A 25,941-nucleotide genomic window follows, 5' to 3' on the forward strand; every position below is an offset into this window, starting at 1 on the left:
AGGTGGAGGAAGATGGGGCTGCAGGAGGAGGAGGAGGTGGAGGAAGATGGGGCTGCAGGAGGAGGAGGAGGTGGAGGAAGATGGGGCTGCAGGAGGAGGAGGAGGTGGAGGAAGATGGGGCTGCAGGAGGAGGAGGAGGTGGAGGAAGATGGGGCTGCAGGAGGAGGAGGAGGTGGAGGAAGATGGGGCTGCAGGAGGAGGAGGAGGTGGAGGAAGATGGGGCTGCAGGAGGAGGAGGAGGTGGAGGAAGATGGGGCTGCAGGAGGAGGAGGAGGTGGAGGAAGATGGGGCTGCAGGAGGAGGAGGAGGTGGAGGAAGATGGGGCTGCAGGAGGAGGAGGAGGTGGAGGAAGATGGGGCTGCAGGAGGAGGAGGAGGTGGAGGAAGATGGGGCTGCAGGAGGAGGAGGAGGTGGAGGAAGATGGGGCTGCAGGAGGAGGAGGAGGTGGAGGAAGATGGGGCTGCAGGAGGAGGAGGAGGTGGAGGAAGATGGGGCTGCAGGAGGAGGAGGAGGTGGAGGAAGATGGGGCTGCAGGAGGAGGAGGAGGTGGAGGAAGATGGGGCTGCAGGAGGAGGAGGAGGTGGAGGAAGATGGGGCTGCAGGAGGAGGAGGAGGTGGAGGAAGATGGGGCTGCAGGAGGAGGAGGAGGTGGAGGAAGATGGGGCTGCAGGAGGAGGAGGAGGTGGAGGAAGATGGGGCTGCAGGAGGAGGAGGAGGTGGAGGAAGATGGGGCTGCAGGAGGAGGAGGAGGTGGAGGAAGATGGGGCTGCAGGAGGAGGAGGAGGTGGAGGAAGATGGGGCTGCAGGAGGAGGAGGAGGGAGGAGGAGGAGGAGGAGGAGGAAGATGGGGCTGCAGGAGGAGGAGGAGGAAGATGGGGCTGCAGGAGGAGGAGGAGGAAGATGGGGCTGCTCTGTGCCTTGGCTGCTCCTGGTGGAGATCCAGGAGGGAAGGAGGGATTGTCCAGCGAAAGTAATTTCAAAGCGGTGAATTGTTTCAGGGAAAGCATGCTGGCAGCTTGACCAGAAGTTCTTGTTGTTGCCATAATTAAATAAATAAGCAAGCAATTAAATAGAAACTGTGGCAGCCTCAGAAGCAGCACGGTCCCCTGCCTCCCCCCGTCCTCCCCCTCTCTGTCGCTGGCGGCAGAGCAGCACTGCAAGCTGGCGGCGTTTCACATGAGATGTGGCTAAATTTCTCAAGGTAAAAAAAAAAAATAAATATCCAGAGGGACAAGACGCGATGCTCTCATTTCTGACATCTTAAGCTTGTCGCAGACGCTGAGCCCGCTTCACCCAACGTGATTATCTCTCCCTCTGTCAAGGAGGCAGATGCCTCCGCTAGGAAAATATCGTCCCCAGCCTGTCATCTGGATTCTATAAATGGAAATAGGCCTTTGCAAAGCCAAAAATTATATTTAGTTGCAACTATGGGGGGAGGAAAAAAAGAAGAAAAAGAATAAATAAAGTCCAAACCCTTCAGAATCGCAACAGGAACAACAAAGTACTTAGGTTAGCCCTTAATCATCTGGGAACGTTGATGCATTCATTAAATGTAGACTGTATAAGTAAAAGTTTTTCTTCTGTCACTCCTTTTATCTCTACCTGAAGCATTCGCTTGCCAGTCAGGTTTCTGCGTACAAGCCATAAATATTCAGCTTTTTCTGGAATAGTTTTCACCCAGTATTTGCTCCTTTTCATCTAAACTCTCCATATGCCAGCAGCAGCAAAGCGCTGCGAGCCGGAGGTGTGCCTGTAGGTGATTTAGCCATGGATAGGCTGCAAAAGCTTCATCTGAGCAGGACTTTATTAGCCCTGGGATAAAGAGCGAGCCAAAAATAAAATTAAGATCTTGCTGGTTTAGGTACGAAGGAAATCTTAAACGTTGTCCATGCGGCAGTCAGTGCTGGGAACAACTCTTACGTGTCACGTTACTGCTCCGCGGGATGGGCACGAGCGGCTGCGAGAGATTAGTTATTAAGGCACAGGTTTTAATGGCTTTCTCTGGTGGCGCTGACTAAGCGGACTGAGCTGCCGGTGTATTAAAGGCCATTCCGGAGAAATTAGGGAGGCGTTTTGTGGAGTGTTTCACTAAACACAAAGTTGGGATGTGCGGACTTGTCTAATTATTCCAACTTGGGGGGGGGAGGGGGGGTGGCGGAGATTGTCCTTTTGAATTTTTACTTTTGTAGCAACTGCCGGAGTTGTTCTTGGGCAGCTCCCGCTCCCTGTGTTGCTGGTGGCTGAGTTTCTTCATGGTGAGAGAGAGGGAAAAGAGTAACTCCGCACAGCGCCGCGGGAACGCGTACAGAGCAGAGCCTGCCTGCGGCGCGCGCTGCGGGGGCACGGCGAAGCGCTTCCCAACCTGGGATGGAGAAGTAGGGGCAACGGGAGCGCGGGGAAAGCGAGGGTCATCTTCAGTGATTTCAGGTTGGATTGGAGTGGAAAGGATGGAAACATTTAAATATCTCTTGACTGTGCTGGAGCATCGCTGTTGAGTGGTTGGGAGGGGGCGGCTGTGCAGGCTCTCCATGCTGGTCACTCTGGCACCGTTGGGCACCCAGTTCCCAACTGCGCTGTGCCGGAGCTGTCTGCCCGTCTTTGTGGTTGCGATCAATTAAATGAAAGAGCCGCAAAAGCTCCGTGACTTGCACAGGGCCTTTGAGATCAAATTAAACTCCTGTTGGCTCTCACGGGGCTGCGAACACCCAACCGAAGCTTACAGTGAAGTAGGATTTGGTTTCTGTTGGTCGCGAGGTGTGTGTCCTCAGTGGGGTGAGGACTGATTTCCAGAGAAGGTGAGCAATAAAGCGTGCGTTACCTATGGGCATGGAAACCCGTGCAAAGGCAGAGAGAAGAGCAGAGCAATGGGCGCTTGCTGTAGCCGTCGCAAATGTCAGTCCAGCCTGTTGGGATGCATGCAGGAGTCTGCGCAGGGCTCTCCGTTAGCAGAGGGTTCTCTGAGAGCAGAGATGAGTTAATTGCAGAAGGCTTGGTGACAGCACATCAAAGCATAATTGCATTTGCAGTCTCTTCCAAGAGGGAGGAATGTGGAGATGCAATTAGTGATGAACCACACTTGATATTTTGCCCTCCCGCTTCTAAAAACGCATGGAGATCATTCATGGTCAGGACCCTGCTTTTTAATTCTCATCTTGAAGATGTGTGCCGTTGCTTTTGAGACCCTTTAGGTTGCTGACTTGCAGTGTGAGTGTGTTGCTGCCAGCAGTGAGGATAAATGGTGTGGGTCATCCTACCAGCCTCTCACCCCCTCTCCCAACTCATGAGATTATGGTCACAGATCCACACAGACGTTTCTGCCCTTGCCCTGTGCAGAAGAGGGAGACCACATTTCCTGTGGTCCCTTTCCTCCTATCTAACCTTGCCTTTGGGGAGGAGAAGCACAGAATGGTTTGGGTTGGAAGGGACCTTAAAGCCCATCCAGTCCCCCCCCCTGCCCTGGGCAGGGCCACCTCCCCCCAGCCCAGGTTGCTCCAAGCCCCGTCCAACCTGGCCTTGAACACCTCCAGGGATGGGGCAGCCACGGCTTCTCGGGGCAACCTGCACCAGTGCGCGGCCATCTAGCCAGTTGCTTGTCCACCCATCAAATCTGTGTCTCTCCCATTTAGAGACAAGGATGTGGTGTGGGACAGTGTCAAATGCTTTGCACAAGTCCAGGTAGGTGATGTCGGTTGTTCTTCCCTTATCCACCTATGCTGTAACGCTGTCATAGAAGGCCACCAGATTTGTCAGGAGCGGTTTGCTCTTAGTGAAGCCACGTTGGCTGTCACCGATCACCTCCTTATTTTCGATGTGCCTTAAGCAGAGAAGAGAAGACAGGATGGAGGGCTGTATTGCTTCTCCCCAGGCAGTGGCTCTGCCCTCGCTGGGTTTGCAGGGCCAGTGCAGAGGATGCAGAGCTGGGGTGGGCTCTAGGACTGGAGGAGCTGCCGGGCATATGGGTGGCTGTATTCTCCTGGAGCTCCTGGGCAGGCTTACAGGCTGCTTCTTGGATCTCTGAAACACTAACCAGGTCCCCAGGAAACAGCCTGTGAGCCCCCATGAAGAAACTAACGGAGAGGTTGACCTTGGAAAGTTTTACTGACGACTTGCCCGAGAATGCTGTTGCACTGCCACAGGTTCATTAGCAAATATTTGTGCGTTTGCTTTTCTCCTTCCCCTTCCTGTCTCCTTCCCACCTCTGCTGACTGCTTTGCTTTCCGTGGAATTTGGTTGCCGTTTGTTACTTCAGTTCTCTACCCAGAGGCTGTCGCTTTTATTTATTTTAGTATTCTAATTTCTGGTTTAGGATCAAAAAGAAAATAACATTGACCAAAAAGAATTAGAGGCAATGACTTTCTTAGAGAGCTAAGCCTTTGAAAATAAGTTTTTTTGTTCAGTTTAATTTCATGGGTGCACAATTTCTATTACACATAGGCCAACTCGACAACTGCAAAAAAAAATATATTTACTTTAAGTCTTGTAATGTGTTATTTATGAGTGTATTATAGTTATGATGATTCACTTACAGGACTGGTGTGACAACAGCACCTTATCTCAAACATGGGAATTTGCAACATGAAATAGTTAATTAATAATAAGAAAGAGAACAAACTGAGAAGATGCGTACAAATTGACAGCAGTAACAGAATAATGGCCAGGCTTTGTACGGGTTTGAATAGTGAAGAAACTGAGAAATCCTAATGGAGGGGAAAAAAGAGTTTTCTATAGAAATTTAGAAATTAGTCTGGTTTCTGCAAATCTCATCTGTCATAACATAATCATTGAAAAACTCCTTAGACTTTGCAGGCAAAGAGAATTGCAGCGATAAAATAAATGGGATCCATCGCAACTGTGCAAAGACCAGTGGATAACTTAATCCTGCATGGGACTTACTTGGGAGCATCAGAATACATTGGCCAGATGCAAGGTAATGTCAAGTAAATATTCAGAGCTGTAATCGTGCCACAGCATGTTGGAGGATAATAAAAGGCGCTGAAAGGGAGTTAAATAGATCATTTAAATGAAGGAAAGCAGTGTTGCAGTTTTGTGTCTAGAGGCAGTGTTCACCCAAGAAGAAATGTGGCAAGGGCAAGCAAACTCCTGCGGCTGGGGAGAAGTGGTAGAGTCTCTCTGGTGGGTTGGGAATACTTTACCATCCATTCTTTGTTTCCAGCATCGTTTTACTGTGGCTGTGCGATGGTGGTGCTTTTACACTGTGTGTTGACAGTCCCTTTCCCGTGTGGAGTATGTAGTGCTGAGGAGTTTTGGTTAATGCTTGGGTAGAAGTTGTGTTGTTGGAGCGCGGCCAGGGCAGATGCTGTTGAGTACGCCTGGGCTCAGGAGAGCAAGTCACCACTGGGGAGCACTTGGTTAAACACCTTGTTTATGCAACTTGCGCCTGTTTAACAGTTTTACCCTCATAAAGCTTCTGTGGAACTTTTAATTACTTCACCTCTTGTCTTCTGGCTATTTCCTTCGTTCTAGGTGGTTGGGTGATGGACACCTACTAGAAAGGAATGAATATTGGGGCTTTGACCTCTTTCTGCCTAAAACTTCAGCCAGATTCCCGTTATTTTCACTTTTCTGAGAATAAATAAATGAGATGCAGTGAACATCCAACATGTCAGCTCTCCGCACAGTTTCCGTTTTGTTCACCCACAGCTATTTCCAGTGCCCTTCCAGGCAACTGCCCACAGCGGGACACTTTGTCTAGACATGATGTGAAGCTAAAGCCGTTAGTCAGACTCTATTAATGTATGATAAGCAAAGCGTTCCTGGAGAGAAACTTTGGCGTAGATCTGTCAGATATGGCCGAGGGAAGCTCTCTTTCGTTGTCTTACCTGGTGGGAGAGAATGACTTCTGATGGGTAAGGGCAAGGTCTGAGCCCCAGCGTCACCAGCAGCCCGACCCAGCACGGCTGCGGGAGCTCGCCGGTGGTTGAGTCAGCCCCAGTGACAGCTCCTCAGCTGGGAGACGCGACCATTACAGCAATAACACGAGTCAGAAAATTGACAGAACCATTTAATGTATGTGAGAGTGACAGTGAGTCATCTCTGATCACTGTGTTCAGCAGCCGGGAGATCCACAGCCCCCCGGGACAACCTCAGTCCCACATCTGCATGACAGCTCGGGACAAGGAGAAGCAGCTCAAAGTCACTGTCGTCTTCCTTCCAAAGAGGGCTTCAGGTGGGTTTGATCCCAAAAGGCCGAGGCAGTGAGAGGCAGGACCCTTCTGTAGGCAGAGGCTCGGAGGGGTGGGATGGCACGGCTGTTATCTGCAGCCTTTGTCCCCTTCTCCGAAGTGCGGTGGCAAGCTGGTGCCTGCGCCGGTGAGCGCGGCAGCCCGTGACAATTGTGTGTCGGGTGTGACATGAATAGTTAAAGGCAAGCTAAAATGCTAATAAAGTTTTGCGAAAATCTCTTTAGGATTTCAGTTCAGGAGCAGAGTCCGTTGGTAACGTGGAAGTTACAGATTAGTGGGTTCAATAGTAAAAGGAAAGGTGGTGGCTTTGTGTTCAACCTGCAAAGACCTCATTTCTTAAATTAATTCTGTGAGAACCTGTTAAAAATGTTATTTTGTGTTCTCCAGCAGTCGCTTAAGCTGCAAGTGGAATTGTGGGAGCTAATATTAAAAATACTGTAAGTGTTTACGTGGCCTACAGGGCAACGAGCAGTAGAAAGACTCCTATGGCTGGTGATCAGGAACTGTGCAGATACTGCTGAGCACCGAGTTTGCAAAATGGAGCGGTCCAAAGCAATGCAGTGCTCAATAATGAGCATTTGTGGGACCTACGTACTTGAGCACTTGTTTTGACAGTTGTATGAGCCAAATATTCAGCTCCCACAAATTGCTCCGAAGCTTTACTTGGATTTTTTTTTTCTGATTAACTGGAGCGGGTGTGAATCCACAAGTTCTAGGCATTTACAGCAATAAAAAGTTCTTTCTGTGTTTTTTTGAACCAACTTCCAGGATAAATGTTTTAATTTATTTTGAGCGATGGAAAGGCCCGGCGGGCATACATAGGATAAGGATGTGGAATAGTGACTCGCCTCCAAAATGGATGGTTTCAAAGCAGTACAGAAAGTGATTGCGGTGTCCCCACAGGCAGATCCCCAACTTCAGTCTGCAGTACGCAATGTCCTTACTTAGTTTGAAAAGAGTGGCTTTTTCTTCTAGTAAAATAAAGGCCACTTACTACTTCCTAAACACTAGAAGCTAATTTATAGCTCGGTGTTGAAACACTATCTTTTTTCTAAGATGGACATTTGTCTTTGCTAACTTTCCCATACTGTTACAAGCTAGAGGACTGCAGTAGTCACTTCATGCACTGGAAAGTAAAATGTGATGGTTTTTTTTTTTTTTTGAGCTCTGCTGTGCTTGCTGCCTGGGGTTATTTTTTATGTCATTTACAGCGCTGAACACCAATGTGAGGATATTATGCAATGTAGCGTGGGGAAAAAAAAAAATATATATATAAAGGCAATAAACTCCACTGTTATTTCTGCTTTAACAGAACAGCCTTATTTGATCGCTTTGCCTTTCAAGTTCTGAAAAAGTTAATTCCACATAGTGCATTGCAGGTTGAGTGGTTACGAGGGCGCGTTGGTGTGTGTTGCAGGGGTTCCTGCTGCAGAGCCGGCTCCCGCGGGTGGCAGCCCGGCAAGCTCAGGGAGCGACAGCCGCCCGGGCATGGGGATCACCTGTAGCAGCATCTGGCTGTCGTGCTAAGTTGTGTGGAAATGTGCGCTGGTTTGTAGAAGACTTCAAACGTCTTCCTTTTCTACAACATCATCACTGTGCCCTTCCCGTGGGTGACAACATGTCACTTGGATGCCATCCTGTGCAACCTGCTGTAGGTGACCCTGCTGGGGCAGGGGGGGTTGGACTGGGTGAGCTCCAGAGGGCCCTTCCAACCCTGACCCGTCTGTGGTTCTGTGAACAAGATAAGTCGGCCTTGGCTGGGCTGTTTGGAGCAGGCTAGCGACCTGCGAGACCAGACTCGCTCATCTGAGTTATTTAGTTTGGCTTAAGCACAATATCTCTTGGGTTTTTAACTCTTTTTTTTTACTAGTATGCAAATGCTTAGTATTGAAATCAGGATCAGGCTTTACTCCAGCGTGCCGGTGTTTTTGTGTCCCAAGTGGTGTGCGCACCCGTCTCGGTGCACCTGGGGGCACGCGGACGTCAATGCGACCCTGCCCTGAGCTGCACCAGCAGCACCGTTCTTGGTTTATCTTCCCTGACGGCTTCCATACCTGCTCCGTGAATTGAGCCGCTGTGCGGCATCGGCGCTCCTTGCCGAGCGAAGGCAGCTAGAAGCAGTGGGAGGAACAAGCCAATCTTCTCGTGTTGTGGTTAAGCTGCCTCCAGGCTGTGCGTACGTGGGGTAGGTTGGCTTCTCTGTTTTGGGGAGCCAAGGAGGTCCCGCTCATCGCAGAATCCCAGAGTGGTGGGGGTGGGAAGGGCCCTCTGGAGCTCCCCCAGTGCCACCCCCACCAGAGCAGGGGCACCTCCAGCAGTGGCACAGGACGGCGTCCAGGCGGGTTTGGGATGGCTCCAGAGGGGGAGACTCCCCCACCTCTCTGGGCAGCCTGTGCCACTGCTCTGCCGCCCTCACCGTAGAGAAGGCCCTCCTCAGGTTCAGATGGAACTCCTATGCTCAAGTTTGTGCCCATTACCTCTTGTCCTAATCCATCGCCCACCCGTGGGGCAGGGAGAAGAGGGCTGCCAAGGCAGCTCCCTGCGGAGTCTCCTTGGAGAGGGAGGAGCTGGTCGCTTCATTCTTGCTGGGGTGAGGCTGGCTCCAGTTTCTGCTGTGAGCTTGTGTTCCAGCTGGAATAACTGGGCAGTGGAAGTCCTCCTCGCGTGTTCCCCGCTCTGTCCGGTCGCTGGCATTGCCCACGTTGCTGCGTGTTCGCCACTCACGGCGAGGTAGTGAAATCTTGCTGCTGTGACACAGCGCTGATTGCCTCTCTCACCTTGACTTTCAGGTGATCTAGCTCGATGAATTGAAAGATAAACATAAAATAATAATACAACATTTAAAGTCATAAAGCTTTATGAAAATGACTGTGATTCTAGTGCAGGCTGTTAGTACGTAGTGGTTGTGCTGCCTGCTACGTGGAAGTACAAAATGAAGTTGTTGGGTAGCTGAGAACGATCTCAATATACGGAACGTGCGGTTGGACTCTACAAGCATGATCATTAAGGTGGACAGTAAGAGGAAAACAGGTAGTTTAATCTTCTGCTAATTTGGCTCGATGCTGATTAAATTGATTAACAGCGAAAAGCAAAACCCCTTTGTGTATATGCAGCAAGTGTGTTGTAGCTACACTGTGTAACAGTGATAGCATAATTGCTCATGGATTTATGTGATGTCTAAAGGGATTTAGGTAAGCGTGGAGAGGGGAAAAAATAATTTGAAGTACAGTTGTTATACCTGTGTCAAGTGAAGCTTTCTGAGATGTGGTCCTTTTATTTCTGGAAGCGGGGGGAGTGCCGTCTCATGAGTATTGTTGCGCATCATTCTCAGTCGATACGCTGTTCAAGTGAATAGAATCATAGAATGGTTTGGGTTGGAAGGGACCTTGAAGACCACCCAGTGCCCCCCCCCTCCCTGGGCAGGGCCACCTCCCCCCAGCCCAGGTTGCTCCAAGCCCCGTCCAACCTGGCCTTGAACACCTCCAGGGATGGGGCAGCCACAGCTTCTCGGGGCAACCTGCCCCAGGGGATCACAGCCTTCACAGGAGAGAATTTCTTCCCGATATCTCATCTCAATCTCCCCTCTTCCAGTTTGAAGCCATTCCCCCTCGTCCTGTTGCTACATGCCCTTGTAAAAAGTCCCTCCCCAGCTCTCCTGTAGCCCCTTTAGGGACTGGAAGGCCACAATAAGGTGTCCCCGGAGCCTTTTCTTCTCCAGGCTGAACCCCATCAACTCTCTGTCTCTCCTCCCAGCAGAGGGGCTCCAGCCCTCGCAGCATCTTTGTGACCTCCTCTGGACCCACTCCAGACTGTGTTAATGACTTAACACTTCATGGGCTGGGGGGTGGGGTGGGAAAAAAACTGGCTAATTGTCACATTATTTGAGGTGCATTATTGAGTCACAACCTGGATGTCAGAGCCTTCCCCTGGCTGGGGTGGGGAAAGCTGTTCCAGCAGTGGCTTCTGCAGTAGGTAATACAGTGGTAAATAGAAATTACAGTGTGGGACGAGATTTCTCTTGGTCATGTGAATGACTCTGTTGAGACTACAGCTGAATCACGGAATCACAGATTTCAGGGTTGGAAGGGACCTCTAGAGCTCACCCAGTCCCACTCTCCTGCTAAACTAGAACGGCCCAGAGCACATCGCTCAGGACTGCATCCAGGCAGGTTTGGAAAATCTCCAGCGAAGGGGACTCCACCCCCTCCCTGGGCAGCCTGTGCCACTGCTCGGTCACCCCAACTGTAAAGAAGTGTTTCTGTGTGTTGGAACGGAACTTCCTCTGTTCCAACTTGTGCCCATCGCCCCTCGTCCTGTCACTGGGAACCACCGAGAAGAGTGTGGCTCCATCCTCCTTCAACCCACCCTTTAGATATTTGTAAGTAGTAATAAGGTCTCCCCTCAGCCTTCTCTTCTCCAGGCTAAAGAGTCCCCACTCTCTCAGCCTTTCCTCATACGGGAGATGCTCCAGTCCCTCAATCATCTTGGTTGCCCTTCGCTAGACTCTCTCCAGCAGTTCCCTGTCCCTCTTGAACTGGGGAGAATGGTATTTTTCAGGGTGAATAACTTGCTGGAAATATTTTGGGGATTGTATCCACTTGTGGATGGAGGTGAATCTAACTAAAGCTTTAGTCGAAGAAAAGAATATGAGAAAACGTTGTAGCCTTTCTTTTTGACTTAAAAATGAAATGTTTTGTGTACATGCCTGTGTCTACGTGCAGAGACCCAATTTGTATATGCTTAATTTTTAACCTATTGAAAATAACTTACACCCTTAAAATGAAGACGAGTATTAATTTCAGGTTAAATTAGGTATATATTTTTTTTTGCTTTTCAGACATGATTTTTCTGCTGTTCATCCAGCAGCTGCGCACATAGCTCCAGTCAGAGCTGCTCTCCCCTTTGGGCAGCGCTGCCGAACCAGAGCATCGTTACAGGGCTCTGCTGCTTCCCAGGGCCGTGGGAACACGCTGCGCACCTCTCCATGGCACGCTGAGGGTTGGGGTTTTTTTTGCTCCTGCTGATTAGTTTTCTGTGCGTTGCTTTGCAAGATTTCCTCTGAGGCCATTTCTCAGAACAGCTTTTTCTGTAATGAGTTTGAATTTTCAAGCACTCCATTTCTTGCCTCCTTCCTTTTGTTAATCCGCAGTAAATGAGGCAAATAATTGGGAGGTGTCACCTGTCCTTTCATGAACGGTGCTCCTGATCTTGTCCCCTTCTTCCGACCGAAATGCCCAAGAGCTGCAGGTAGTGGAGAGTCTCTGAAACAGTCTGTCTGTTGTACTGCTGCTCATCTCCTGTTCCCCAACGGGTACGGATGATCCTTCTTTCAGATGGCCAGGAAGGATGCGGTCCTGTACTTGATGGTTTTGTTGCCTTTTGCAGGCTTCTAGTCCTTGTTTTGCTCTTCCAGGATGATTCTGATTTCTGTTCGTTCTTTCTTTGTGGTTTTTGTTTTGCTTTTCTCCCCACCACCAGGGAAATTTATGTCTCCTTTTGTAGCCCTTCTGTTGTCAATAGATGCTCTATAAATAGGAGGAAAAAAGCTACAGGCATTCCCACTTCTCTTGACGTCCTGTGTTGTTTGAAACTATTCTCCTAGCTCCAAGTAGGGCTAGATTAATAATTAAATTGTTATTAAAGTTATGTTGCACAAGAGCATTCTAATATTTCATAAGCAATGAACTCTAGCTCTCCAAAGCTCTCTTAAAAACTGTTAGCTTCCCACTCATCCCTGGACCTTTCTAGCCGCTTTCTTGCTGCTTCCTCCTCTGTTTGCCCGATTTTCACCGCACCACGAGGATATTCTCTTAGAAACAGTGCCATTCCCTGCTTTTTCTCCCAAACTTCCTCCACGGAGGGAAACATTAGTTCATTCTTGTGCATTGTGTGATGCCGAGACATTCTCCGCGTTGAGCTGGTCAGAGCAGATTTGGGGTTAGTTGGGGGTGGGTGAGGGGTGTGAGCAAGCTCTTGTTTCCGTCCTGGGCTGCCTCCCATCTCCTCCCGTCATCCCCAAGGCTCCCTTCCCTGCGTCTCTGCAGCAGAAAGAGGAATGGTTGATCCACAAGCTGCGTGCTTGTCGCAGATGAGTGATGCCCTTTGCTCATAGGGAGAAGCAGCGATACATTTATTGATATAAACCAGGAGTTTAACAAAGTTTGATGGTAAATGTGGCAGTGTTTTAACAAGATTCCATGGCAAGGCACACTTGGCTATTTACTGCGTAGAGGACAGGGTCAGACAGAGCTGTCAGGGAGACCCTCCTGTTGAGTGGAGGTTCAGAAAGGATCCCATTGCTTTCCAAACTCCTCCTCAGAGAGGAGTCCAGGTGCAGCTGGATCCAATCCTAGTCCCACACTTGGTCAACAGTTTATGTCTATAAGATTGTGCGCAATCAATCCTTTACATCACTTAGGTAAGATTTCAAAGTTCAGCATGCTCTTAGTCACCTACTGAGGATCTGTTGTGGCAAGGAATCTCTGAATCTCAAGAAGAAACCTCGAGTGGCGTCTCTACTCAAGGAGAGATCCTGGGGTGCAGCCCACTGCTGTGCAGGAGAGCTTCAAGGTCTCTTGGGCTGTTCCCTATTTATGGGAGTAAGGTGATTGACCTACTGTCATATTTGCATATCGACCACAGTACCAGCATTGCTCAAGTCAGCCCTTGGCTATTGTGTTGTTATCTGTCTCCCCAAAACCACATTGAGTTGGGTATAACCATCATGACTACGTGCACCCGTGATGACCACCATGGGTGGTTATCGCTTGGGCAGGACCACGAGAGACAAAGATCAGGTTGGCGCCTGGCGGGGACCACACGATGCTGGTGCGTTTGGTGGCAGCCAGAACTTCATCTGAAAATGCAACGTCTTTTGGTGGCTGTGCAATTTGGCTGGCTTATCTTCTGAAGCTGGCCAAGCAGGTCCTGCCGTTTCGGTATCCTCCCTTCAGCCGACCCCTACTTCTCCATGGAGCATCCCAGATAACGCTCCGGTGTGCTTCCAGCCCTGCCGCATGCTGGCCTGTGTGGCTGCTGCTCTTGATATGCGTGCTCTGGAAAAATGAATTGTACGCTGTAAATGACTATCTCGTCCGCTCCGGTGCATGGAGCAGCCCACCTGTTTGGAAGGCAGCCAGCCTGCCTTCAGTTTAGCAGATGGGGAAAAGCAGAAAGCCGCCCGGAGTAGGCCGGGAAGCAATATTTATCCATTCAGTGGCAAGCACGGCAAAGGGGCCAAATGAACTGCCGAGTTAAAACATGAGCGGGCAACACGTCTTGCACGGCAAAACCGCAGATCCCGGTGGCTGGGGAAGGGGAAGGCGGTGGGTCTGCATGGGGGAGAGGAAATTGCGGATGTTATTTAGCTCTTGATGAGCAGGAGCGTGGGCTTTCTCGTTACCGCAGCTCGGATGCGGGGGGGCTGACGGCACTGCCCAGCAGCATCTGGAGAGGAAAGTGCCGCTCTGGCGCGTGGGCTCAGTAAGATCACGGTTATAGGCAGCTGCATCAGTGAATAGTGGCCAGATTAGAGTTAATCATGAGCTGTTTGGTTGTAGATGGGTGCCTGGAATAGCTCGGAAATAAGGCTACGTGCAGAAACATTGGTGTCCTTTCCACAGTGGAAGGAGGAGATGCGCTCTTAAGAATTTATCGACAAATTTTTGATGTTGGATGTCATTGTCTTTATTATGCGCAAGGATCTAAATGCAGCCTTATCTCAGCTAGTCCTTTTAGAGGATAACAGCCTATTACCGCCAGCAGTTAATCCAATTACTCTTTTAGGTCAAGGGGGAGTGTTCTGTGCAAATATTTGTGGCAGATCTGACAAAAATTGTTCTGTGTGGTTGACCCAAAGAGGACATATTTCAGAATTTTTCAGCCCGATAAAGTTGTAGAAATTCTTACATGTATTGAAAGAAGCACATTCAAAAGGGCTGCAGGCTTTCCGTTTTGATTGCAAGACAATAGTTGCTTATTTTAAAAATGAAGATATTTTACAATGGAAAGTAGTTTCAAATAGGAAAATAAAACCACTATCTAAAATCATCAGTGAAATTCTTTGATGTGGGGGCGAAGGCAGGGTTGTGCAAACCTTAAGAATTAATTCAGAATTAAATGTTTTGCCTACAGCAGGTTTTAACCGCATCGTTTGGGCTCACTTTGTTCCTGCTTCTATAATAAGGACTTCATGGAGTGTATAGGAAGGGACGGCACAATAAATAGCGATGGTCTGTCTAAAGCAGGCAGGAGCTCTCTCTTGGAGAGGAGAAATCCACCGGTGGATGAACTGGAACAGATTTAAGTGGAGTTTGTTCCTGCTTTCTTGGGGTCACGCTTGGTGAGCCAGGTTGGACGGTATGCTTAGCACGAACCTGACCAAGTCCTGGGAGCAGGACTGTGGCCCTCCATCTGCTCCCACAGCCTTCTCCAGAGGGGATTTCTGCTCGCTCCTTCGTTTCCATCTGGAATGCAGAAATCTTTGGGGGTGCTCATGCCGCAGCCTCTGCTGTGGCTGCAGCGGTTTGGGGCTGTTTGGATGAGGTTCACGCTGCCGTGGTTGGCCGCGGCTACTGCTGGGGTAGCAAAAGCTGATACGACAGATTAAAACCAAACTGGGTGTGGGATGGGGAACCTTCCCCAGGGGCTGGGTAAGTGCTGAGGTCCAGGCTCTTTCTGCCTATAGAAGCGTCGGGGGAACCTCTGCCTCATGTGGAAATCACAGCAGGAGCTGGGTTGTTGGCTTTGCCATAAGGATTATTACTTGGACATCAATAGTGAATTTTAAACATTCCTGTGACATTTATGCTGTAAATAGGAGTTTATCCCCCCTCTCCCACCAGACACAGAAAAGAACTCTTAGACCATATACTGTTGAATCCCAAAAGCCTCGACTCCTAAAACCCAATTGCAATCTAATTTAGATCAGCAGTTTGAAAAATCATTAGTTCAAGCAGTAAAAGCCCTCTGTTGGATAAGGAATTTGCTTCCCCAAGATTGTAAGTATCTGAGCTCTCAGAGACCTCTATTGCCCATCTCAAAATTTATGCTCTATTCGTGCACGCCATAAAACTCTCCTTTTAATATCGGTTCAAAAATAAGCACAGAGAAATAGTTGCCATAGAGGAAATTTATAGTATTGGTTTGAGAACAAAAGACCGGGCGCTGCTTCCCAGCAGGAGGAGGGAGCGTGTTGTGCCGTGGTCTGTCGTCCATCGCGGCCTCCTTCCAGCTGCAACGAGAGTTTTCATTTCCAGCAGAGTTTTAATTTTGAAATACCGTCTGAAGAAACTTAAAGTAAAAGTTGTATCTTCCACAAAGTATTTTTATGGCTTTTGGGGTTGTTTTCATTTTTAAAACCTTTGAATGAGCTGGTGCGTTTCGAGCGTGAGGCCTGGTTTTGGTGGTGTACTGAGGAGAAAGGAGCGGGGCAAATGGAGGGACTCCAGAAACAGCTTGTTGTGAATAAAGAGTAGAGAATACGGCTGCTTGTATTCCCTGTGATGTCCGTCTTCATTGGGAAGATTGCAAGTCAGAGTCAACAAGCGTCAAAGTTGGGAGCGCACAGATGCGCGCTGAAAGTACGGTTTCTGGGCGACTCAGAAGTGCCGGGGCTGTTTGGTAAGAATAATTAATTGGGATTTTGGCAAAGCTCGGTAGGGTAATGGTGTTATGGATAGGCTGTGTTGCCATTAAGAGGATTCGAGTGTATTGCAACCATGGAACAGAATAGAATTTTATTTTTTAATTAGCTTGGAAGTATTTTTGTGCCCTGAGTTCATTGTGTTGTTCAGGTGGCTAACAAGAACCACACCTTCAACTGGAATAAATTAGGGAGAAAACAAAGCAGTAATGAAAAGAAGCCAAGGGAATTGTTATTGCATGTATACCTGAGAGCTTTTCATCAGCTGTCTCAAAGGGGAAAATGTTATTACAGAAAAATACCCCACTTTCTTACTCATTCCCTGTCCTGCAGGCACTCACTAGAAGCAAGTTATTCTGGAGGGTTTTTTTTTTTTTTTTCAGTTTTGTCCCTGTGAGGAGCTGAAAGCAACTTGAATATCCTAAGGTTTTCTCTAAAAGGGGAAAAAAAAAATAAAATGTTTCCTACGTAACTCCGGAGAGCCTCAGGGACCTGGGTCCCTTCACTTGTGACTTGTCTTTCCTTTTTGTGGGTGGAGGAGGCAGAGGATGAAGGAGGTGCTGGGGGAGCATCCTCATGTTGTTTCGCAGCGCAGCCTGGCAGGCATGTGCTGCTGCTCGGGTTTGTCAAAAAAGACTTGTACTGAGGGAATGTTGGTTTGGTGTTTGGTGGTTGGTTGTTTTTTTTTTTCACAACTTGCTCCCTTGTGCGCGAGAGGGGGATTTTCTGCGCTTTGTGGATGCGTGAGTTAGGAGACGCTCTACTGCTCTTCATGGCTTGAGGATCTAGTGTAGAGCTATGACTTTAGTCCTTGTAAAATGCCAGAAAAAGTAATTTATTGCAAATATAAGTATCCTGGGGTTCACAGCATGTAAAACTAACCAGACTAAGAGAAGTAAGGGAACTGAAGGAGGAGGGAGAAAATTAATGTTTTGGGTAAGGACCTGAAAGGTCATTGAAGGAGGGAATGGATCCATGGAAGTATAAAATTTTTGTGTTGAATTGTGTCATATATACAAGAGCAACAGTCTAACAGGAACGTGGGGATTTGGTTTGCCTGGATTTCGGTATGTATTTACCCTGTGGTTGCTCCAGCCTTTAGCTAGCAGAGCTGAAGCCTCTCTGTGTAAAACCGGTGAGGGGGGGAAAGATGCTTCCTTACAGCTTTATTAAACTCTGAATTATATCAAAGATTATTCAGCTGGAACCTGAGCCAAGGCCTGTGGACAGGGTTGATGTTATGGTTTCTGGCAATTCTAGATGGGACTGAAATGCAGTTGGACATAAAAGACAGACACAAACCAGCAGAGTGTTTAGCTGGTGTGTTTATAGAAAGTAAACATGTTTGAATTTATCTTGAAAAACATCCTGGTGCCGGCAGTCATCCTAAAGATCACTTTCCTCTGTCTTGGTAAGGCTTGTAGAAAAAGGATTATTTTTTTTTTCCTCTACTGGCTTGTCAGTAAGTTTTTATTATTGTCATTATTTTATTTTTTTGTTTGTTTTAAAACTAAGGAGTATGCTACAGGCTGATATTTAGCAAGTTGAATGTTTTGACGTAGGAAACATAATAGTTACTGCAGCTATTTTATGCGCACTGCTCTGCGAATTCGTCTCGTGTACACAGTTGCTGTGTTTTCCGTCTCTCCATCGAATTATGAGGGGAAGAAAAAAGGTGGTGTTTTGGGTTGTGTGGTTTTTTTTTTTGTTTTTTTTTTTTTTTAAAGCCATGAAGTATTTCATTATCATCTTCTAGCTGAGAATATATATGTTCTTTGCTAGTATCTTAATCACCTGTGTCCATGACATATGAAGTCTTGTCCCAGTTTTACTCGGGGGAACGTGGAAATATAGACCGGTTTTACCCATGAGGATGGGGAGTGCATTGGGGTGAGCAGCTGCTGAAGTATAACGATAGAGGCGTAGCTGAATGGTGGAGGCTGTCAAGATGACTACACATCTGCCTTCAGAGAGGTGGCCAAGGAAATAGCAGATGTGCCTCAATGAAGGTTTCTCCAAACTGCTCTTGGGAACAGTGTCCGTGTGATGGAGCGAGGCTGGGCATCTGTCAGGCTTCTCATGGGTCTTCTGCTGCCCTTATTGAGCTTGGTGCCGCCATGTGATTCCTACCCAAATTAGCTGGTTTAAAGCTGCCTCGTGTGTCTGTGTGTTACACAGAGGAGCGTAAGCATGTCCTAAGTCCTGCAATTAGCACTCTGTAATGGAGGGAACAGTTGAGTGAAAACAATGTCCTCTACTCCACATAGCACAGTATGTAAATACTGCTTTGGATTTCTGTTAATTCCCTAAATTTTACCATTTCTCTCCTGCTCTGATGTACACGTGATTCTTTCATAAGTGTGCTTTTTATCCCATTAGCAAAATCGTAACAGATTCCTGGTGATGTTTCTCCTTTTTACAAAGTGCTTCTTCATAATTGTTTAATAATGATCATTTAATGGTTGTGGACTGATTATTTTTAGTCATCAAAAATGGACACCCTCAGGTTTTTAAAGCTTTTTACATTAGATTCTGTGTTGTTGAAACTGCAGTGTGGATTGGTTCTTGGGACCCATAACGGAGGTCCCGGAGCTGTGATTTCAGTGGCTCCATGAGGGTGTCTGGCTGTCATCACAGCAGGGAAAAGGAAGGCACAAGGGGTCAGGGCGCATTCCTCGTTTTGTAATAAATTCTCTGCCTGACTTGAGGCCATTCATCATGTTAAGGAAAGGTTTTAGCCGTTCCCTTCAAAACACTGACATCAATTAAGTTATCCATACATCATTCCAGCATTAAGGCGGTTCCTGAGCTGTGGTTCCTGGGGTTTGCTCCAGATGTCAGTGCTATGATGGTCCTCAAAACCCAGGCTCATTTACCCCTGCTCTGCTGGATCCTAGTAACCCGATGGGCTTTTGTTGATCTCGGCATGTTCTTCACTTATTGATGGTGTGGTTCTCTTTGTGGCTTGTTCACGTTTCAATAAATCAGTGTGTAGGTGGTGATACACACATAGAGGCGACTGGTGAAGGACCGGTTACACCTTCTCTACCTGTCTTAGTTTGTGAGCTTGCCCTAGGTAGGGCTGGACCTACCTAATGATGCCAAGCAACTGTTGGCAAAACACTGGATGAATGGAATCAGTCCGTGGAGTTGGTTTGCTGATGCTGCATGAGCCCGCTGAGCTTACAAAAGCTGAGAAATCCTAGCCCAGTGCCAAACAGCTCTTGTGGCAAGAAGAATAGGTCCTCATGCCATACCTCTGGGTAATCTCCAGTAGCTCCGTCCCCACTGCAGACCCTGTTTAGAAGCTGCTCACCTGTTTTTTGCTTTTTTTAAATTTATTTTTTATTTATTTTTTCCACTAAAGTGGCAGTCCAGCATCACCCAGCACTGAGCTTTGTGGGTCACTCTCTCAGCTCCCACGGATCGACTGGGACTTCTGAGGGAGGGCTCTGCCTCCCCGCGGGTCAGCCCGGGGCTGTGCCTTTCGCCCAAAGCTGAGGAGGTTCTGGCAGCGGGAAGTGCTCTGCTGCGTAGCAGCCAGCTTGTGCTGGCAGAAGGTAGCTGTACCTTTCGCTCCTGGCTTTTCGCGTTTTACGGCGCATGTTGTCCCTTTTCCCTGGTAATGTCAGAGGGACGCGCCACCGGGCTCCCGTGGCGTTGACGTTGGTGGCACAGCTCGCCGGTGGCTTTACACAGGCGACTGCAAGAGCAGCTTCTGGCTGGTGTCTTCTTTGGAGGAGTGACCCAGTGGGGGCTTGTTGGTCTTTGGCTTATCTTGGGTGTTGAGTCTTCCCAGCAATTGCCCATCGGTGTCAGGGCTGTCAGTATGTTCTGTGAACACGTACGTAACCCTTCAAACAAGCCAAAGTAAAAATAATATTGGTAAGGGAGCAGTTTTCTGGCGACCCAGACCTTGTGCTCCATTGACCCACTGCCCCTTTTTTGAGCCACTTGTCCTTTCCTATTAGCTCGTGCATCCCTTTTAACGGCACTTTATATGGATTATTAGTGTGTGTTACTGACGCTGCGTGTGGTCTAATGAAGCCACAACAGCCGAGGTGCAAAGTGTGTCCTACGGATTAATGAGGTCTTGAAAGGTGACTGCCCACGGTGAAAAGAAAGACTATCAAGTTGAATCACTTATTTGTCACCTAGGTACGACTCTTACTCGTACCATTCTTGATAGGAGAGAAGAAATCGAGTGCATGAAAATGCAAGAGGATTGTATTTGTTTGAGGGGATCCATATTTAAATGTGACAGTTTTTTAAAATGGTTATATGTTGCCAGATATCTAGGAAACAGTTAAATTGTTTGAGTTAACAGCCAACACTTCTAGACCCATATGAACTTACATAGTGCTAGTGCATCTGCAGTTTTAGACTAGCCTATCGATAGTTACTTTCCTGATTGTTGGGATTTTAATTTCCCAATATTTGGATTTTTTAAAGTATTTTATTATTTTATTTTATTTTTTGCTATCTAGTTGGAGAATCTCAGCTTGGTTTTGGCTGTGGTTTTCTATCTCTGCATCACACTATAAATAAGTAGTAGTGGTTAGAGACTGCGTTTTGAAAAAGCGTTTAATTTTTGTTTTTAAGACATGATCTTTGCCTTAAAGCTGTAAGCTGAGGAATCTCACTGTGTCCGTTATTAAGGCTCCATTTTTTTCGGTAGTGGAAAAGTGTTTGAATTCTTTCTGGTAATGTAATAGTTTGATGTAGCCAGAGCTTTCTGTGTGCTATATATTTTATCTTTGTACCATTTAATAGTCTGACCCCATTCAGAAAACATTTCAGACTGCGTATCATTTATATTATTAATGGCAGCATTGATATATTAGATCAACTTTAAAAAATGACTCGCTGTTTTACAAGAAAACCATCAAAAGGATTAATGGGCCTTCTCTTTGTACATCTACTCTCCTACCCATTGAAAATTATGACCAAGGCAAATGTCGCTGGATTCTCATCCTTGCTCTAAGGAACTGGGTATAATTACATACCCCGATAAAGGCATGTTCTTTTTACTTTGGGGAATAGATACACTGACGTTGCATTACCTGCAGATGTGGAATGATTGCCCCCTGATGTTACCGTAGAGGTTGCCTGTGGCTAGGCAATAACAGCATGCTTTGTTTGCTTTTTGTCTTAGTCTGCATGCCGAATAGATCTAGGCGCTATAGGAGAATAAAGCAAAGACATAGGAGAGAACCTCGTTGCTTTTTGGAGCAGGGTGTTATTCTACTGTTTATTAAAGCTGCATGAAACAATATAAAGTGTTGATGTGTATGAGAAGCGTTGTTTGTAGAAGTAAATATTTTCCCTACCCTTCTACCACCATGACTAAGATACTTTTCACTTTAAATTTGATTTTCTTTCCTACCAACATTTCTTCCCCTCCTTTCTTTCCCCCACCCCGACATTATGTAGTTGATTTAATTCTCTAGATTGCTTTCCTCAAGCTCTAACTTGAGTTCATTTTGTTATGTGGTGACCACAGTTATGGATGACGCTCCCCCTGGCACACAGGAGTACATTATGTTACGGCAAGATTCGATCCAATCTGCGGAATTAAAGAAAAAAGAGTCCCCTTTTCGTGCTAAGTGTCACGAAATCTTCTGCTGCCCACTGAAGCAAGTGCACCACAAAGAGAACACAGAGCCGGAAGGTTTGTGGCACTATGGATCCATGTTCTGTTTGTTTCTATTATTTTTTTTATTTTTCCATGTACGTCCCTAGAGTGTGCTGTGTGTTTCCCAGCCCGTGTCGGTGCGGCGCAACTGATGCGGGAAGCGTGATGCACTGCGTGTCCCCCGTTGCTTGCCTGTTAGTGTCTGATGCAGCTATCCCGGGACACGATAATATCAGCCTTGTACGGTCTCATTCTAGACGAGAAGTAAAGCGACGCTGCTTTTTCTTAAAGAAAGTTTGTTTGTTTCAGCGCTCATCATTACACACTGCCCTTTTTTTGGCTGCCAAAAGTTGCTTGCTCCTTAAACGGCATCAATTCCTAGTTGATTCTTTCCAGTAACGTTTCTGAAGCTGCACTCTGCTGCGAATATGGCACTTAGACTCAGATTCGGCTTTTCCCCAACACCTCTCACTCCATCAGGCTTCTGCATAGCGCTAGAGAATGCTCCTGACAGCTGTACTTGAGCGAAGCAGGATGAAGTTTGTATGTAATGCACGCCCGGTTGCATTTTGGAACATGAAATGCATGCAGAGCAGAAAAATACAAGCAGAATGTTTTCCTTTTCAGATAAAGCAAAGGTATGGTCTGTTCTAATGCTGTGTTTCCTAATATGAAGTTACTAATGAGGTATCTATATCTTGTTTGTCTAGTGTATGTAAGATAAGGTACTTTAAATTATATTTTTTAATATTTTCTCTTATTGTTCCATGTGTGTTTTGCGTTACTGCCTCATATTCCACCTGGTAAGCCTTCGACTTTTTGCATAAGCTTCAGTATCTGCCAAGACAAATAATGCCACTGCTGGTAGATGTATTTTAAGATAAAATATTCAGGGCTGGATTCTGCCACAACTGAGTCTGCAGGAATGGCAAAGTGAGCAAGTTGGAGTCCTTTCTCACAAATCACTTATATTATTCTCTGTGTAATGATGGGCATCAGTTGCTGAGCTGTCACTATTAGCCCAAAATACCCAGTCAATTGCTTTCTCCTGTTACGTAGCCCAAATAATGCATGAATGTTCTTTGCACCACTTCTGGGAGATCTGCGTCTTTTATTTAAAAAGTATTTCATTAAAATGGCATTTCTTTCTCATCTCACTAGAAATACTAAGTCTGACACAAACACTAATGGAAGGTGTGGGGAGAGGGTTTTCTGTTTTAGTGATGATACAATTGGATATTAAAACTGGGTATTGAAAACACAAAGTCTAATTTTCCTCTCAGTTCTGGGGCTGACTTGATAGGAGTTGTGATTTCGTAGTTCTGAATTCAATAAAGAGGAAGGAAAGGTGAATCCCATAGCACTCTTCTGGATTAGCAAATACAATGGATTGCCTCTCACCTGTCGGGGTTTGTGTCGTTCATGAGTAAGTTTTGTGCCCAGAACTGTTCGTGTCAAGCTCCTCTGGGAAGATGATGACAACTGAGCTACTAGAGGTGCTCAGCAAGTGCTACTGGATGAAATGAAAGGTTCCATGTGAGCCATAAAGAGAAAGGCCCTAAACTTGGCATCATTGACTCACATGCTGTATTTCGATTTTTCCTTATGCTCGTGTGTAAGTCCAGTAGAAGCTGACGGTCATTTCAGTGGAAGTTCTGCTGGGAGCTGGGTTCCTCCTGGGGACTGGCTCTTAGCTAGGTCTGGTCATCTGCAGAGAATAAATCAACAATTTTACACGGTAATGGCATGTAACGTTCAAGAGGAATGAGGGAAGTGGAGTTGTGCTGAGCCTTTTATCTCCAGAGCGTGAGTCTCCTGGGGACATGGTTTGGTTCGATGTTGAGTTCAGGATCCGCCGAGAGAAGCTTGCAAGGCGCAGGCTCTAAGTGAAGACCTGGGGAGCATCAGTTCTGCCGTGTTCTCACCTGGAAGCCAACAGTTGCTCTTCTTAGATTGTCCATAAATCTACGTACTGTCTCTCTCCAACAACAGCTATGTTACTCCTGCCTCCGTGGCATATGGTATTGTTAATCATTCTCACTGAAAATGTTTCGTTTGAAGAGGAAAGCTTTTCATCTTTCACTGCAGTATACAAGGATGAATGTCTCTTTTCCTTCTCCTTTTTAACCCTCCTCTCCTCCAGGAATTTTGCATTACTAGATAGGGCACTGGAAGCGGTGGCCATATTGGCTTATCCCACAACCGTCTGAGTTGATGGGAATTTGTAGGGGTTTCCATTTTTATCGCTGCATGATTTCTATATGTGTTTCTGTGAAAGGTGTTGCCTCTGATGTGAGAGGGAAAATATATCTTTAGGTGTCTTTTAGTCTGTGTTGCAGCTTAAATTTCCTGGGCTGCATTGGGCTGTCTTCAAAATCTATGAATTGCCTGGCAATGGCGTTAGACCCACTGTGAAGGACTGATGTGTGTCATCCTCGGTGGTTTGTTGGCACAAAGCTTGGAAAATTTTGAGTGTGAAATGGACTGAACTGTGCTTTCAGTGCAAACACTAAAACAGTCCGTTGAAGTTAATGGAGTCACTGAAACAAAAGCCTACCTGGATACCTTCGAGAGAGAACCCAGCAGTTAACAGCTCAGTTGTGCCATGAGGATGAATGAAAGTAAATGTTTAAACCTGTTACTGTAGCATAATTTACACATTTTTGAAGGTACTGGAAAGCATGGCAACTGAGAAGCTATTAGAAAAGCTTTCCAAGTAAAATGTCATAATGGAAGTTTTATGGAAAATTGCAGACTTGAAAGACTCTGCAGAGAGTATAAAAATGTGCCTTTTTTTATCTGCTGAGTAACGACATGGGAACACATAGTAAATCCTGCATGTTTCTAACTTTGCAACTCTTTGTCTAAATATTTCATTTAGATGATGGATTTCTCCTCTGGGCTTTTTAACCACTTTCATACAGGGTTAATGCTTGAGGAATCTCATTTAACGCTTTAGAATTTGAACCCCCTAGGCATGTATGATGATACCAGGTAAAAGATTTTTCTGGGCTTTTTGTGTAGGGGTTTTGGGGAAATGTTCTACTATTTGCTGGAAGACTTAACCACCACCTCACTCTGGTATCTGAACTAGGTGGCCCATCATTTCTCCTATCTCAGGCCCATTTCTAAAAGCAAGAGAAGGAATGAGAAAATGAGATCCATGTTTTCTAAATTTGCCTATGGTGGTTTCTTGTTCTTTTTCTGACACCCTACCTGCCTGCTTGCAATGTCATTTTTCACAGCATCCATATGCCTCAAATACACCTTAGCAGAATAGGTCCAGGGCCAGTACATTTGATATCAACCTGGAGAACGCATAGAAGGTCCTTGGTCCAGTAATTGCAGCGAGGCCAGTCTGGTTTTTTAAGTGGTAGATGTAGAAGGAAGGATGAGAACAGTAGGAAATCACAACAATGTTATCTTCCCGAAATGTGGAAATTTCCATTTGGGTCCAGTCCCAGCTGGGTGACGTCTGTCGGTCTGGGTGGCGGTTCGGATGGGGAGCTGCCTCTCCTAATGCTATGGGAAGCTTTGGACTAAGTTAGAAGATGAACTGCTGCTTTGTTCTGCATCGTTCCAGCTTTGTTTCGTCAAAGTCATTCTCCAGTTTACAATGTCGTGGATCTCTCAAACGCAATAAACCAGGCAGACCTGCCATCCTTACCTGGATGCTGGGTCCTGTGGGCATTAGGCACTGTTTACAATGACATCTGAGCGGCAGCGAAATACAGGGTGTTTTTGTAGCATCCCTCGAGCCAGGAATACGCTGCTAGCAGGAGAAGGGCCATCTGAAGTACATTTTGCAGCTATTTGTTCTCTTAAATAGTTTAAACATAAGCTGCTGCTATCTGTATAAAACATGGTTACATAAAAAGAAGTCTGCTCCTGGAAAACTAATTTGAGTTGTATTATTACATCCAGAGGAGGGAACATAATGAGAGAAATGTTTTTTGAAAACACCCATTGGTTAGTCACAGTCACATAATTCAGAGTCTTGGCCTCTTGCCCACAGTTCTGTTTTCACGTGGGGGGGGGGTTTGCCTTTTTTTTTTTTTGTTAACATTTAGTCTCCCTCCAGGCATACGTAACCTTTTTACACAGAAAAGCAGACAAGCATGGCAAAAATATGTATTGGGAGAGGGAAATCTGGGATAGCAGCTGGTAATGAGGAAAGGCAGCTTTCCTCAACCAGGGGGAAATCTGATTAGATAGAAAATGTTAAGGATGCTAATGTGAAACAAGCAGCTTTGTGGTTGCCCTTGACAATGGCTTGTTATCTTCATCCCTAGCGATGGGATGACTGGCAGAGCCGGTCCCGGGGGCGAGGAGAAGGTAGGACATTTAAGCACACGATATGGGAGGCTGACTATTCCGCCGCCTCCACGGGCACACGCAGTTTTGTCACCAGCAGAATTTCAGAGCCTTTATGTTGTCATACTGAATTTCCCTTTGGTGCT

The 25,941-nt window shown here is 46.8% G+C and overlaps 1 protein-coding gene across 1 annotated transcript in view; it reads left to right on the forward strand.

Moving 5' to 3' along the window:
• The first annotated feature begins 21,351 nt into the window (after positions 1–21,351).
• The window catches only part of FGF13 (fibroblast growth factor 13), a 140,550-nt gene continuing 135,960 nt past the window's right edge, over positions 21,352–25,941 (forward strand). The window contains exon 1 of the mRNA XM_009881694.1: positions 21,352–21,517. Within this exon, the coding sequence (XP_009879996.1) occupies positions 21,352–21,517 (166 nt within the window). The remainder of the gene's footprint in view (positions 21,518–25,941) is intronic.

The sequence above is a fragment of the Charadrius vociferus genome, unplaced genomic scaffold (assembly GCF_000708025.1).
Source record: "Charadrius vociferus isolate BGI_N301 unplaced genomic scaffold, ASM70802v2 scaffold472, whole genome shotgun sequence".
Classification (NCBI taxonomy): domain Eukaryota; kingdom Metazoa; phylum Chordata; class Aves; order Charadriiformes; family Charadriidae; genus Charadrius; species Charadrius vociferus.